Source organism: Dermacentor andersoni, chromosome 1, assembly GCF_023375885.2.
Source record: "Dermacentor andersoni chromosome 1, qqDerAnde1_hic_scaffold, whole genome shotgun sequence".
Lineage (NCBI taxonomy): Eukaryota > Metazoa > Arthropoda > Arachnida > Ixodida > Ixodidae > Dermacentor > Dermacentor andersoni.
The window spans coordinates 270,160,139-270,177,105 of record NC_092814.1 but is presented as its reverse complement, the minus strand read 5'-3'; the positions used below and the strand labels follow the sequence as shown (position 1 = coordinate 270,177,105).

General features: G+C 43.9%; 1 protein-coding gene across 3 annotated transcripts in view; it reads left to right on the top strand.

Annotated features, from left to right (window-relative positions):
* Positions 1 to 12,834, top strand: part of Sirt1 (Sirtuin 1) — a 42,377-nt gene extending 29,543 nt beyond the window's left edge. For 2 of the 3 annotated variants that reach the window (XM_050195525.3, XM_050195523.3), the window contains exons 8-12: positions 1,144 to 1,345; positions 2,796 to 2,913; positions 3,003 to 3,178; positions 6,620 to 6,754; positions 9,929 to 12,834. In XM_050195525.3, coding sequence (XP_050051482.1) covers positions 1,144 to 1,345; positions 2,796 to 2,913; positions 3,003 to 3,178; positions 6,620 to 6,754; positions 9,929 to 10,299 — 1,002 coding nt within the window. In that variant the 3' untranslated portion in view covers positions 10,300 to 12,834. The remainder of the gene's footprint in view (positions 1 to 1,143; positions 1,346 to 2,795; positions 2,914 to 3,002; positions 3,179 to 6,619; positions 6,755 to 9,928) is intronic. The other variant, XM_050195524.3, reaches the window with a different exon arrangement.
* Positions 12,835 to 16,967: the final 4,133 nt, after the last annotated feature.

Below are 16,967 nucleotides of genomic sequence, written 5' to 3'. Positions count from 1 at the left end.
TTGTTTATTTACACTGTAAATGAAAGCGTGTTGATGTAGCATGCATTTTTTTATTGCTCACTTGATACCCTCGGGTAATTTGGAGGGCAAATAGTTGCTTTGTGTACCATGAGCAAATATCATTAGTCGTAGCTGGAGTATTCAGCGAGTTTAGACAGTCAGACAATTTATAGGCGATGTGTTGACTGTTTGCTTGTGAACGGTAAAAGATTATATAAACACAGCAAAATTATATAATTATAACTATATAATTATTGTTACTATGTAATTATATAATATTACTAAAAGCAGAAATTATAGTGTGTCCCAGCTAATTTTAGCCAGAGTTCAAAAATATGCAAATGCCACGTAACTGGACAGAACAAAGGTAATGTTCGCCGTCGCTTGGAGATACTCAAACTATTTTTTTCACTCCACCCAATTAGAGAATTAGTCATAATTAATGTACTTCTCAAATATTATAATTAGATGAAAAGTGACCTTGTCAGTAATCATTTATGAATAGAATTTGTTCTGGCACACTGAGGGTCATCTTCTGGCACTGGGGTTGCCTAGATGCCCTTCCATGTACTGACATTACTGGTATACTAATTGTAATTTTTTAAACAATTGAATTGGGCTGGAAGAATGTTGAATAGTTTTTGAATAGATAACCTAACCTAACCCAACTAATCGGTAGTGCATAGTTACGTTCATATCCTAGTGTTCACCATTTTAGCAAGTCTGTCATTACGCTGAACTACATGAAGCATGCATTATTAGGAGAAGCTTTACTTTGGGAGCTCCTATAAAAATACTTGAGAACAAAGAAATTGTTTCATTTGCTATCAACTGAACGGATTTTGAAGAGGCTTGTTGCATTTAAAATATAAGAAGTTGAAGATCTACCAACTGTTGAAAGCAAGAGTATTTTGTTCAGGCTACCATATTTTTTTTACAAAAGTTTACTGCAAATCAGGAAATTCTGAGAAAATGAAAAATCAAGTTTACAACTCTTAACTCACGATAAATTCAATCACAATGGCTGTAATATAAGTATATTGGTGGATATATTGAAACTTTGGAATTTATTTGAAAGTTTGCTAAGCTATTTGTAACCATTGGAGTTGTAACAGTGGCATTTGTGGTTCCTTGTCCTTGCAGAGAATTCCATTGTGTCCCAAATGTAGCCTGGAGGAAGTGGAAGCAAGTGGGGAAATGGCAGTCATGAAGCCTGACATTGTGTTCTTTGGAGAGGGCCTCTCCCAGGAGTTCCACCAGGCCATGAGTCGGGACAAAACCCAGTGTGACCTGCTTATTGTCATGGGGTCCTCGCTCAAAGTGCGCCCAGTAGCCCTTATCCCTAGTGAGTGCCCCTTTTTTTATGTGTGGCACTGACTCTGTTATTTGGTTCATACTTTGCTCATGTTCTCTCAAGCTATTTGTGTCTGCTAAATACTTGACCTGGTCATGAGTTCTCAACGAATGTTTTCAATGTAGCCCAAATATTTGGGTGTGAGAGTGTAACTATTGAAATTAAATCTGCAACCACTGCAGCGGAGGCAATATCTAGTACTTTTGGGTGCATAGGTGCAGTGCATTGTACATGTTTAAAAAAATTTAGAAAATATACAGAACCTCATACATACATTTAAAAAAAATGACAGAAGAAAGACGTACTAACCGGGGAAACGTACGATCCGAAGTAACTAAAAAAAATCTGACACTCAACTGTCGTTGACATCTAGGTAAAGTGAAGCGTTGCGCGAATCATTGTGGCACGAAACGCAGGTGCATGTTGAACTGGTAGCGTTCTGGCAGCCCAAGACAAAATGCATTTTGTTGTTTTCCTATTGCATAGTGTTTTAGAATGGCAACCGGAAACTGAAACAAAATCGAGCTGGTGGGTTGCGCCAGATGCCGCCAGAGCGAAATGTGATGCTCACATCACGCCGTTTCCAAAGGCACTACACCCCATGCGCTGTAAAGCAGATAGGTGAAGGTGCTTATCGCAATAGGGTTGGTGGCAATAGGTGTGAATGAGGCCTGTGACGTCCTGGGAGGAAATTTGCTGGTACCAGAATAAGAAACTGAGTGTGCGCCTGTATTTTCATGTGAGCCGCGCGGGCCAGTATTGCGAAGGTAGCCAATTAGAGGGGGCGGCTACTGTGACTACTGTTCTCAATTGCGCGTGCCTTGTGCCTTTTCTTGTTTACATGAGATCTAGTGGCTGGAAAACGTATCATACGTTCACAGTCTGCAGCAATGAATGGCTCGCCGCATTTGGGTTATCGCCTACTAAAAGCGTGCTGTACACTTCCAACGGCACCATGCACTGTGAAACAGATAGGAGAAGATGCTTATCGCAACATGGTTGGCCTAGTGCACGCCGGCGTTTTCACGTGAAACGTGCGGACAAGTATTGCGGCAAAGTAGCCGCACTGGGCAGCTACTGCTTTCAATCATGCATGCATCGCGCATTTTGTTAACATGGCACCTAGCGGCCGGAAAACATGTCATACAATCACAGTTTGCCAATTTATTGAATGTTGGTGCCGAAAAATAGGGTTATTCAGGAACGTATGAACCGGCAAAAAATAACTCAATTGGATCATGTTTTGTTTTTCTCAATCACGAACGTTGGTGCCGGGAAATTGTATGAACGAGGTTCTACTGTATTCCTGCACATGTGTAATATGACGTTTCTTGACCTAATTCACATTCTTAGCTTCTGAGCATTTGAGCAAGGATGCCTAGGTTGTTCAGACTTTGTCTTTCTTGTTACAGTAGAGCTATCCTATGTCTGTCTTCTGTAGGTTCGATTCCTCCAGAGGTGCCCCAGATACTGATCAACCGAGAATCACTGAAGCACGTCACTTTTGATGTTGAGCTCTTGGGTGACTGTGATGTCATCATCAAAGAATTGTGCAACAGGTGGGTTGCTCTGTCCATTGGCATCAGCTAGCGTTGTTTGAATGTGGCAACAATTGATCATAACTGTGGCATTTTTCCTCACCTTGAAGGCTCGGCTGGGATGTGGCTCCTAGTGACGGGCCTGTGGCACCATTAACAGAACTCGCATCACTGCCTCCTCAAGTATCCACCAAGTCATTATCAGAAGTCAAAGAACCTGCCGAGCAGAATGGGACCACAGCAGCAGATGAGAATGGAAACACCCCGACTAGCAGCACATCTGTGGGTGTGTAAACTCTTGTGACACTAATCAGTTTTTGCATGAAAATGTGTTGAATTAAGTTCAGATGCTTTTCTGCAGTGATTCTTGTTTTAAGTGATACAACAAAGTGGGATATCAAACTCGCAGCACATGGCTCCCCACATGCCACACTGCAGTGAAACCTTGTTAAACAATAGTTGGCCGGAGCTCGGAAAAAGTATGTACTAAACGGTAGTACTGCTTAACCGAAATAGCATGAGATCGAGCATGAGATTGCCCACTTACCTGTCAAAACGAAACTCAGAGAGAGTGCGATGAAAGGGGAAAAAATATGCAGTATTTATTCACTTCGTGCGACAAAGTGTTATTTTCGTTTGATGCCGCCGCAGCCTAGCAGCGACGACAGCGGCCTCGAACTTACTGAAGCTGCAAGCCAGCTTTTCAGGCTGCCCCCTCTCCTCGGCAAACACTCGCATGGCAGATTCCTCGTTGGCGTTGCATATTCTCCGTGCACGGGCGCGGTAGCCTTACGGAAGTCGCGGGGCGCCTTTTTCATTGCGAGGTGCTGTTCTTGTCACGACGATTGCATTCATGAGGCTGACGTAACGCGCAGCTTCTGCCACTGTCGGGCCTGAATTGCCCGTGCTGTCGCTTTCCGAGTTGTCCTCATCACTGTCGCTAGGCAACACTTAGGCAACAACAGAGGCAACGATGGTGAAAAGTCGAACCTCGTCAAAAGCGTGGCAGTTTGGGCGAGTTGGTAGGCGACTTCGCTATCGTAGCCGACATGGCATCTCTTCGTGGTCGCAGCAGCGCTGCCGAGCAACTTCTTCGCATTCCAAATGCCACACACCGTAGTCAATAGTAGATCCCTGTCGTGTGCCAGTGCTGAACTCGTGTCACGTTCGATAGCACGAACGATGTCCAATTTTTCTTTTATGCTGAGCAACTGGCGTCTTTTTTATCCGAGCTTCGGCATGATGCAAGTCCTTGCTTGCACGACGCCGCAACACTCTCTGGCACGGCACCGAAATAATGATGATGGGGCTTCACACGCAAACGCACTGGGCACTTGAAGGCCGTTCTGATCTCTGAGGCTTGTTGTTCTGCCGGGCCGCCCGATGGAGACGACGCACTGCCATGTTTGCGCGACCAAAAGTGGAAACACTATGTGTTAACTGATACGTACGCAGTAAGCTGGTACTGTTTATGTGGATACAAGACACATTATGTTCAATGGTCGTTGAGTCGGGGATATGACTTTACTACTTTTAAAACGAAACTACTGTTTAAGGCGGGTACGGTTTAACGAGGTTTTACTGTATATTGTTTTGTGGAAGAGGATGATAAATGAATTTTTTGTTGGTTGAGGAGCACTTCATTTTTAGTGGGCTATGTGCAGCACGCACTAATGGGGACAAGGTGGACGCTGAATGGGAATTAATATGTAAACTGTCACGAAGAAGTGCAACTTCGTGTCAGTTTGTGTCTTTGTTCCCATTGAGTGTCCATCTTGTCCCTGTTAGTGTGTACTGCATATAGCGCAGTAACAATGAACGTACTCCAACTAGCCCAATTCATTGCTCTGGTGATTGAGGAGCATTACTTGAAGGCCATGTGGTCTGCATGCATATGCTTCTTGTGATAAAGATGGCATGCTTCAGTAGGTAATCCTTGATTGTATACAGACTGTTTTTTCTTGGACTGTGTGCATTCATATAGCTCACACCATAAAAATATATTCACAGTGCGTACTGCTAAGTCATAGCTTGTGTTATTAATATAGTTGAATCCATTTAAACAAATTATCGGTTATAACGACCACATTTTACTGCATTTATGATTTTCCGACCCAGCCTATATTTAAACTATCCAGATATATAAAAAACATTTTCAAAAGCACTGTACTGTTACAACGAACACTTTAACCACGGTAGTGGTAAAAGGAAGGGTGCCTCGAAGTTTCGAAGCACAGAAGTATGACTGAACTGGGCGCATGGCAGCACATCTTCCACTCCAGTCCAACCGCAACGAAGATATGTCCGGCTTCATAAGAAAGTGCTGTGCATGGATTTCTGAAGACGCGAGAAAAGTCATTCACTTTCAACCATGCTAGGGTAACCGTGCCATCAAGGCATGTCTCGGCGTGCTTCAGGGCGAGGCGTTATAGCAGCGGTGGGCTTAGAGATAAGTGCAGTCTTGGAGGCCACGGCAGCGGCACTCTTTTTGCACAGTTTTCCATGCGGCACAGCGTGCACTCACTCCTATTTAGGCGATTTGGACCAACTGCCGCTCACGTGTAGCTGTCTTCTCTTTGCTGTTGATATCCACGCACAGCGTGTCGCGCTGCCATGAAGCCACACCTCAAGACGGAATTCGCATATAACTCGCGCCCCAACTGTAGTGGTAAATTTTTCAAATTTTAGAGCGCACCTCTTAGGCAGCCATTCCTGTGGTGAGCGTCAGAGTTGTCCCTCAGTGTAACCGAGTGAACGAGCACAGCAAAAAAAAAGGATGTAAGAGCGAATGGGAGCACGGATGAAAGACTGCAATGGTGAAGAGAACACGAGGAAGAAAGCAGAGGAGGAGAATATGGCAAAAGTGTGAGAAGAAAAGCATTGTGCCGCGCATGAAGGGTTTTGCGGAGACCATAGCTACAAGATGGCGACAGAGTAGCGTGCGTTGTCTTTATGGAAACAAACTGCTGCATGAGTGGAGGTCTGTCTGCGGCGGCGGCTGTGAATCGCGCCCATGCGTCATGGTTAGCGAGGCAGTCACAGCACACTTCACTCTATTTGCAACGTGCCACATGAGACAGATTGTCCTCGCGAGCCAATATATCGCTAAATGAAAAACGTATACAGCTGGGTTCAAATTTCGCTTTGGGAGTATCCTAATCGTCGGTGAATTTTTGGTGCAGGTTATATGTGAAAGCATATCGTATGTTGCGTTTTTATAAGTCAAAAGTGTGATTTAAGCAAGGGAAATGTCACACATATTTTAAGTAGTGTTGGTAATACTGTACTAATAAACTTCTAATTCAAATAACATTTCATTTTTCTCTTAATATAGTCTTCATGGTGAGAAATGAAGGTGCAAAAATTGTTCTAATCTTTCTTGGTGTGGAACTGTGTTCGGCGATTACAGGTGTAAAGGCTTATAGGTTTGTCATAAATTTCTTTTTGTCGTTAACCTGATCACAATAATAATTGCTTATAGCAATTACATTCTTGCAGAACTTTAATATTGTTAATAGGGGTTTGACTAAATGTGGTGAATGTTTTGGGACATTGTTTATTAAGCCATCTTGCTTTTATTATGATCCAATACCCAGAAATATTGGTCCAGAGCTGGCAAAAAGATTTCCAGCTGGGGATTGATCATCAGTGATGTGTGTTTTTGTTTTGTGTACATGGATATTGCATTTATTATATTCATGTGTTGGGATCTGATGTTTATATACAGCAGAAGAAGTCATGCCAGATTCTACCAGTGCTGATATGGTTCCCACGGTGGAGAGCCAGGTGGACAGCTTGGATTGCTCGTCTGAGTGTCTTTGGAAGCCAAGAACAAGAGACAGCGTTGCCTCCAGACTACCAGGTGGGTAGTCTGACTTGTCCACTAACTAAATAAAATGAAATGTTGTGGTGCTGTCTTAGTGATAATCTTTAAACATATTTATTAGGTGCCAATAGGTTGATTGCTGAGACTTTGCATGTTTTTCTTAGCTGTCGCTGACCGTTTAATTGCATTTAATGCAATTAATGTGCCACATTTCACGTTTTTACTACTTTTCTTCTTCAAGCAATATTCATAGTAAAAGAGTAACACTCAGTTGGTGCTTCTCCTAAGCAAATTGCATGAATTGAGCAGTGGTGTTTGCTATTGGAAGATAGCCATGTAAACTCATGATAATGGCACATCTTTTTTTAGGGATTTTAGTCGGGAAGTTAGGCTGGTGACTACAGTCGAGCACTTCTACAATGAACGCTTCTACAATGAAATGACCTGTATAACAAAGGAATAATTCTGTCTTGGCGCTATTGTGAGCTGTGTGATGTGCACCCTTTGCAACGAAGTGGCCTGCATAAAAAATGATTTTGGAAGCCCCAAGCACTTCATTATAAGCCGTTTGACGGTAGTTGAGCATGCCTAAATCAATCCTGAATAGAGTGGAACCTTGATTATATGTCCCTCGGCCATGCGACGGCCTGCATTTTATGACGAATTGGTTTGGTCCCTGCAAAACTCCCATAAACATAATGCATTAGAAACCTCAATATATGACGCAATTTTACGGCGACTCTCTAGTACCATCTTTTCAAAAAAAGAAAAAGAAAAGAAAAATGCTCTAAGCAGATGCAGGCTGGCACGTGAGCACACTGCAGCGGGCTGATCGTGGGTTTTATTCGCATTACATTCTAATAATGGCAAAATTCGCAATCTTAAAGCAAATATCCTAAATTCTGCGGTTTTTAGTGTTACGTTGACAACCTGTACCTTTACGTCTCGATCCAATCCATAGACAATTCGACTGAAGACGAGACTTGTTTTTAGTTGGAATGCCCTGTGGTCTTTTGCGCTTCGACTCTGCTTATTCATGATGTTACGGTGACATGCCGTATTCGATATGGCGCCTGCATTGAGAGAGACAAGCAATTTTGATGGCCAAGGAGGAGGGAAACTCCACCGTGGCTCAGCGGTTCAAGATCCCTGATTCACGCATGGCAGGACCCGCAGGAGGCCCTCTTTAAATGCTAAGCTGGTCGGAAGGGCTCTGTGGACCTCATAGTGGCCTGGTACCGTCCCCAAATCAAATGGCTGTGGGTTCTCTTAAGAAGTACTTATCTCGAACAAGCTTGAATGTGACGCGTGCTCGTGCAATCTCTTACGGAGATAATTCGCTTTCGCGAGATTCAGCTCGTCCCGGCTCCGATCCTCTTGAAATATATGGCCAATAGTGCACTTGGCACTGATAACGAGCTTGGAACAGCGGCAGGAAGACTTGTTGGGGACGCTTTTGGTGCCGAGTCACGTGAAATTTCACGAAAGTGAAAATGGAGAGTTTTAGATTAAGGGACGCAAGAGGCTTGCGTACGCAAGAACTGGGGGCGACGGTACTGCGCATGCACAGACCGCTACGTCTACTTTCGTCTTTCGGTTGTTGGGGCGGCTGAAAACATCGCTGACCCTAAGAGTATGGTCCCTAGAATATTGGCTAGTCGGCCGTGCGCCGACGGGAGCGAGTACCGTTTTCGAATGACGGTGACGGTGGCACTGCGAGCAGTCCCCCATGCTACGGTGCAGCGCTCGGCCACCCGGCTGCGTGTTGGCGAAGCGCACGCGCTTGGCGTATTGTTTAGCCGTTTATCTCTTTTAAATGATTTTCTGCCGCCGCATACTTGCACCAGATTAGAGCAGTATTTGTTACGGGTGTGATGAGAGGTTTTAGCTGCGTAAAGTGGTATTCGTTCTCGAAGACTTTTTGTTGAGCTGTATGAAGCGTTCGACACAGCACACCAAACGATTGCTCAGCCTGGAATAGCTTGAGCATTGAATTTATTTAGTCATGCAATACTGCTGCCCTTTGGCAGCCAAGGCCGCAGTGCTTAAAAGCGAAACAATAAAATTGAAGGGGCCCTTAGTTATCCCAATGCGAAAGCATTGCAACCACGTCGCTATGCCTATGCATTTTCAGTCGTCTTAATTTAACTTCACCATAAATAACACCAAAGGTCATGGGTTGGACTCCCACCAGAAGTTGCGAGTTCGAGTGTCTTAATTAACTCAACTTTAACTTTGTCAGGCTTCAAGCTTAACAGAGAATACAACAGGTACACCAGTAACACTGAAAGGGTTAAGGTGCTATTTGCCTCAGCACATTCAGCCTAAACAACCTGCTGTGCCAGGGTGGCTGGGTGTGTATGCAAGTTTCTAAGCCCAACAGTGTCTTGGCAGTACAGGTGCGGGCACTGCGAAGAAAACGTCGCTGACACCTAATCAGATTGAAATGGGATTGCTGGAGAACAGAGAGGGAATGAATGTCTCTTCAGAGCAGAGCAAAGGGAACGAGCACGTGGATATGGCAAAAGCAGTTTGAGTTGTTCAGTAAAAGGTTAAGGCTTGTAATTTGAGAAGTTGTTTTTTAAATTTAATGAATTTAATGCTCGCCCTGTCATTGTGCTTGCTTTCTGCTGCTATTTTCTCTAGTTCCGCATTTTTGTTTGGTTCTGCTAAGACTCTGCCTCAGCTCAGAACTGTGTTGAGCAGTGCGAAAAAAATGTGTGAAGCACTGCCATGAACTCATTTGATGGGGAATCTCTGTCTCAGCAAATCGTTCAATATTGCTGCAAAGCATAAATTATTATTTTTAGCTAATAGTATTTTGGAAGAGCACTAGCTTAGGTCTCTCTGTGACTGGTGTGTAACTTGAACTTAGCATTATAGACAGCTCTGCATGGCTGGTAAATGGGTAACTCAAAACTCCAGAACAGCATGGTGTCACGTTATAAAATGCATTCTCAGTCAGTGAAACAACTTGACCTTACACATTGTCACTTATTCAAGTGACATTCTACTGTTTATCACAGCGTTCAGCCCAGCAACGGCACTGAGCAGGCATGTCTACTCCAATCTTTGTTGTCTAGATGCCAGGTGCCAAATCATTTTCCTGTCATTACATATACAGAATTTTAAAGATTCCCAGTGGCCTTCCACCTTCCCTTTTTTTCCTTACTCATGCCAGTCTGAAAAGTATGTATGGCACTGTTACAGAGGGCCACTACCTCTTCACACCACCATCCACATACATCTTTTCTGGGGCGGAAGTCTACATGGAATCTGAAGACTCTGACAGTCCAGGGGCCTCATTTATCGGTGAAGAAGAGGAAGATGCTGAGTCAGATTCCGAGTCATCACGCTCATCCTTCAGCTCAGATGAGGAAGAAAGCCCTGCGCACACATCTGGCCTGGAGAGTCCATCGCAGGGTAACACCATGGACTGTGAGCCAACTGAGCAAAGTACCACCACAGCCACCACTGCACCACTTGTTAACAACCTAAACGAATCCATTGTCATCAAGGCACGTGTTTCTGAAGAAGAAGGCTCCAGTGATGTAGAATGCAACACTCTTCGCTGCTCCTGAGGTTCTGGTCTCCTCTGCCCGTTAAGAAGCATGGCTCCCACTATTGCTTATTTATTGGTAGCGCATTCCCCACAGCCTTTTGTGGTCCGGCTCTCCTGTGGCCAGTAGACTTGCAGATGAGCAGGTCCAATTGGTCTTCATTGGTTGTTAAGATGGTTTCTGGCTTTGTGTTTCCCTCGCTGCCTTGGGCAAGGTCATTTGGGGAAAGTGTGTAAACTTTGGAGGGGCTGTTGCACATTCCCTCTGAGTGGCTGTGGGCCTGCTGCATGTTTTATTGTCCCTGATGGCTTTTTACTTTTGTGAGCCCTACAAATCCTAGGGCAGCGTTCCCCTGCTAATGTTATCTCATTTTGTTTTCCTTTTGAGCTATGTTGCATCTTTCTTGAGCTATCTGTAATATGCTCAGGCAGTGCATGTCACTTAGACAATTCTGTTGAACCTGGCAGCGGCGCATGTTGTCCAAGTGCAGCTCCAGAGCATTTGTGGTCTTTCTACTACTACTCTCGATGGAGAAGTTCTTTTGTGTCGTGTTGTGACTGTTGTGTACTGCTTGCCCCCTGTGGGATGGAAATGTTGGCATACAGCCCCCCAGCCAGTACACATGATAGAGACACTTTGCCAAGACTCTTCGAGGTCCTTTGCCACTACGTGCGTGTACATATGCTGCCCCATCTCCGCTTTTGGAACTATTTTTTTATAATCTTGTTTCTGTTATTTTGTTGAGACATAATGCCCTCCTTGTTTTCTTTCTAAATTGTCACCATATTCCTACATGGCAGAGGTAATAATTCCAGACGTGGAACGGTGCAGAGGATTCAGTTGGGATGGTGTAATTGTTGGTTTTGTATACAAGATGTAAATACAGTTCTGTTGTCCTCAGCCACGTGTGTTTTTGCTGCCTCAGCACATTTTGCAACACAACCATTTCATTAGAAAATTTACCTTTTCGCACAGTGTCACTAAAGCCCTTGCACACCTCTGTGCTGTTTCTATTCATTAAATGATCACTTTTCGCCTTTTCTTAGATATTCTTACTGTGTGAATACTTGTGTGGACATGTTAAAACATAGATTTCAACTTTGTAAGACATATTTACTTGTATGCAGTGTGTCAGGTTGGAATGCTGATTTGTTGTTTGCTGTCTTGTGCTGTTATGAGAAAGAGAAAAAAAAAAGCAATTTTCCCGTTACACATATTAACAGCTGGGAATGGTATGTTGCAAGCAGTTGGGCTTCATTCGAAGTGCGATAGTGTATGGGTGTTCCTAAGCTAGGGTCAACCTTGCTCAGGTTTGGGTGCAAGTTTCCTAGAAAAACATATGCTGTGTGCCTGTTCACATAACTTTGTTGATATCCCCTTATTTTTAAAAAATTTTTCTAAACTCTCATTACTTTTGTCCTAGGCAATATCCTTGAAAGAGTTCATTGAGTTCTTGGGTTCACTTTGTCTTTTTTGAGCCTATTATCACAATTGTTGCTGTGTGCGTGTCATGCCCTTACCTCTGCATCGCTGAGTTGTTTGCTGTTTTGTGATGTTTTGGTAGTGCAGCAATGACTCGATGCCCAGACTTGTATTATTCACTGCTAGGTTGTAGTCTGTCATAGTGGCACATAATGACAACGCACATCCCAATTTATGTGCCGCTCAGTATGCATCTACAGTAAGGTCAAAAGAAGCAATACAAAAGCATCTGCACAAAAGGTAAAGCCGAGGGGCAACTTTCTGTGCCATCAAATACAATTACTTCGTAAAACACACACACAGCAGCTTTTGGTCTTTAGTTGCTATTGCAGTTTAATTCACTATGTATCTTGTCATTGCCGCGTAAGTCTTTTTTTGTATGTCCAGTCGGGCATTGTCTTGCTTTCTCTTGTGTGTTAGTGTTCTGCAAAGTATAGGGCTGAGTGCAATTGTACATCTGTATGTATCCTGCCATTTCTTTTTTGTCAAAGATGTTCCTTCATATCTCTATTGTCTTAGTTATCGTGGATGAGCGAGATTGCCACCGTTTGAAACTGTTACTTCAAGCTGCTGCTCTTTGCAGGGCTAGGAGCAATGTTTTCCTTCTACTTGCCCATTTTGTCTTTGCAAGTGTGATCCCGTCGGAAATGGCAGAGTCTACCAAAGGTTCTGGAACTTTAATGTTTGTGTAGGTAACTGATTTTTGGAACAGGCAGAATCCTTACTGTATTGATCTACTAAACTGTGTTTGTCCTCAGTTTTAATGGGTGTAAATCACCAATCTTTCTTTATTGCCATTCAGTTGACTCTTGTAATATATGCTGAAATATTTGTAAATAGCTTAATATTCTTGTGTTGTGGCACAATTTTTTATGGTTTCTGTATATACCCCTGCGCCTTATTTATTGAAAGTGTCTAGGAAAGGATTTACCCTTTTTTATTCAACAATTGTGGAGCTAAAATTAACACTGGAAAGGAAATGAATGAGGTAGCATTAGGCCTTGTGTACTGTCTATTATATTGTTGTGTGCTTGGTGGTTTTATGTAAAAAAAAATACAATATCGTTATCTTTCTATGTGTCTGGCTCATTAGATTGCAGCATGATGTTCTGAAGTCTCAAGGACACAGAACATTTCGGAATAATGTGAAATGAAACTTGGCATGCACAAGTTGGCATTATTGCCGAAGACATTCATGTGTACTTTCTATGTGTAATAACATGTAGCCAAACCCATATACAATGAAGAACTTGGTTCCACTATTATCATTTCTTGTAAAGATGTTGCACCATACTGCCTGCAATAGGACAGGGTAAGCAGCTTCAGCAAAAGAACACCTTTATTTAACATGAATTCAAGGGATACTTACTGAAAGTAGCCGCTAAATTTCTTCTACATTCATCGTCTGACTGAATGTGTAACTGAAGCCAACCTCATGGTATTGAGGTTTATGGAATGTGTGTGCCACTCATGAAATTTTTTGGCTGGTAGGTGGTTCCCCCTCCCCTCCCCCCTTTTTTTTTGGTGGGGCTGGGCAGGGAGAGTGTGCACTATATTTATTGCAGAGTCCAGAACCTTCCGTGGACAGGGTCTTTGTGTTGTGTCGGTCAGATGCAGTGGGCAGTGGCGATGCCACTGCGTGCATTCATTGTAAAGCAACAAATTGGCCATCAGGGATGCCTAAATTCCTTCATTCGTTGTAGTGTTTTATGGTGTAGAGGCATTAACAAGACGTACTAAAGATTGAATTTGCCCGGGACACAGTATCCTTTTTTATTCAGGTCATTTCATTGGGGAGGTGTTATGACTGTATTCAGCTAATGAAAACAATGTGGTAGACTCCGCTAGTGATATATTTCAGTTGTACTTAATACTGCTGCACAGAGCGATGAAGGGACAGGACTTGAGCGAGAAAACAACACACGACAGCTGCGTGCAAATCAACTAGCGTACTTTTCCGTGAACGAAGCGCACATATCGCCTACACGCATGCGCAGGGGTGCTCTTCCTGGTCTAGCTATGCCCTCTAGGCAACAAGGAAGTCATGCGAACACACTGTGGAAGTCTGTGTTCGGATGCAGATCGAGTGCTAGAAGAGTAAATACCTGCACCACTTCATAGCTTGCATCATGAAGGCTTTGCTTCAAAGAAGCTCTGGTGAGCAAGGTCCCAAGGAAGATGCGAGGTGCAAACCTTTCATAACCATGCCCTACATACACACAGTATCACACTGACTGAAAAAAAAGCTGCTAGGTATGGCGTTCGAGTGGTCCTCACAGCACCACAAAAGGTAAAGGGATTGTGCGCAAAGGTAAATGGAATGACTAGAGAAAGGGACACCCAGAATGCATGCACTAGAAACCACAATAAAATATTTATTCACTGTGCGACGGAGTGGACTACGGGACACCTTTGTCATGCGGGGCTAATTACGTGGGCCAAACGGGCATGTGCGTAAATGACAGACTGCGCGAACATCGTTACAACTGCAGCCTGATACAAGCACCAGGGCACCTAGCCACTCGTGCTTCAGGCAAGTGCAAGGCTATGTTCCACAAGACGGTGATTCTGCTAAAGAGTAGGAACCAAAGGAAAAGAGAAGTCGCGGAAGCATACAACATCAAGATGGACCCACGGCTCATGTGTCAACGCACCGTCTATTTTACTCAACAATAGATAAGCTAATCACTGACAATAGAGGGCGTAGGTAGACCGGGAAGAGCACCCCTGCGCATGCAAGTAGGCTATATGTACGCTTCGTTCGCGGAAAAGTAGTGGGCAGTTTGCGCTCGGGTGTCGTGTGTTGTTTTCTCGCTCAAGTCCTGTCCCTTTGTCGCTCTGCGCAACAGTGTTAAGTATGTCCAACCAACTCGCTGCGGAATTTTCCTGTATTTCAGGTAATTTTCGAGCACTCTGCTCTGGCCTAGATGCTTAGTGACATATCGGGTGCGAGGACATACGGTAGCACTATTTTCCGGAAGTACACAACTAAAGTGGTATGCTGGGTAACAGTGTGCTTCTAGAGAGAGAGATGAACACTTTCAAATCAATCATGGAGCTGGTGGAGGCCCTCAGTCCAAAGCCTCGCTGGTGCAATCCTTCAATGCAGCAACGATAAACTTCACCAGGCACTCTAGTGCTGGTAAGGTGGTTGCTTGTGTCAGCCACATAGCCCATGGGGTGAAGGGACAAGGTAAGAAGAGGGATGAAAAACGGGTGGGGTGGGGGACAGTGCCACAGAAGGTGTTGGGAGTTAAACCTTCCCAAGAAGGGCAGACAGTTGAGGGTTCGTCTTCGAAAGCACGAAGAAAGTAGGCGGGTTGGATAGAGCTAAGAGTCTGACTGCACCTGGCGCAGTAGTATGTAGTAGTATGTGACTAAAGGAAAGAAGTCAAGAAAAGTGCGGCGGCCGTAACTGTACAGTTACGGCCGCCGCACTGTGAGGACATCTCAACAGCACTGCACAGGGGAGGGGTGAGGGAAAAAACGCAGTTCCGCCAGAAAGGCGAAGCATCGATTGTGATAGCAAGTTAGTAGACATTATACAAAGTAAGGATAGTAGTATTTATAGGCCGTATGGAGTTGTAAGCATTCGCTTACTGAAATAACAAGCACGGTGTCACGCGCGCATAGGTCAACATGAACACATCGCGCTCGATGACCGCGGAAATTCGCTGTCAAAACGCTGGAGTGAGGAAACGCGGCAGCAGCAGCGAGCAAATTGACCTTCGTGTTGTCTCGCTTCAACGCGAACTAAACGTCGAAAGCACAGCGCGTGCGAAGCTACTGGCACTCGGCGCATGCACTTTGTCCACATCGCAGGTCGCTTCGATCTGACCTCCCCTCTCTCTCTCTCTCTCTCTCTCTCTAGTTGGTACGCCACTGTTCAAAGTACAAATTATCTGAAACGCAGAGTTGAGTTCTAGCTCTTGGGGCATTAGGAAACCTTTAGTTAATAACAGCAGCGTGATACTTTTGAACACTTGCTTACAATTCTTGTAACGCTGTATTTCATCAACACGCCTTTACCATCGCACATGAACTTGCCGTATTGTACCCTTTATGGTCGCAAGATTTGACCTTAGTTGTAATTGTGCCAGCGCATGTCTAAGTTTTACACCGCTCGTAAAACAGAATAGTAACGCTATGACCACTTGAATGCAAGTGATATTCTACCGGAAAATATTCTACCGTATTCTACCGGAAATGCGCAAGATATTCTACCATATTCTACGTATTCTACCGGAAAATACGCATTAACCCACCCGTTTGGAACATTGCCTACACATTGGCCATATCATGCCCCTAATTTCCCCAGATAAAAACAAGATGTGTTTAGCTCGCCGAGGACACCGGAGGAACAAACTACGAATCTCGTAACATGCACGAGAACACGTGAAAAAACAGGTGTTTAGTGATGATCTGCAACACTTGCATTTAAAGCAGGAAAGTGAAAGTTTTACAACGCATGGCGTTTAAAATTCTGTTTATTTTCACTTAATTTCAACCATCTTTCGTGCTGTACGTTGTTTTAGAAGTCTGGGAAACATTTTGATTGCGGCAGTATGACACTCTGGAATGCTTCAATGAGTAACTTTCTACAAAGGCGGCAATGAACATACACAATATAAACATATATCGCCCGTCACTCAGAACATTGCTTCGTACTTCGAATAAGTATAAACACCGTGCCCCGCATATTTTACCGTGGATACCGGGGGAAAACAACTAAATGCCGTGTATAACTCATAAAAATTGGGAGAAAGTGACTATTCAGCAACCGTTTTCAGAGCACATAAGCAACCTACACGGTGCAAATTTTCGGTACACGTCACCAAAAAGTGGCCCTAATTTTTTTCAAAATACGAAATATCTGCTGTTTTTACTCCTGCAGAGAAACAAGTAATAGTGCATCTCTTATTTAGAAACAGCCTGAAAATGAAATCGTCAAAGTCGGAAGTGACGCATGCCTTTAGAAAAAATTCAAGCCACTGTTCTATAGGTATTGAAATGGCTCTGCACGTTCGACCAAGGTCATTTTCACGAGGGTACCCACGATAAGTAGTGATTACAAAATGACATGCGGCAGTTATACCTGCAAGAAGTTTGATTGGATCTTTGATGGCGATAAGATACTGAGACTGCAACGCTATGTAGGCTATGACTGGACAGAGATGAGATAATTCCAGCATTTGGTATTCCAATGA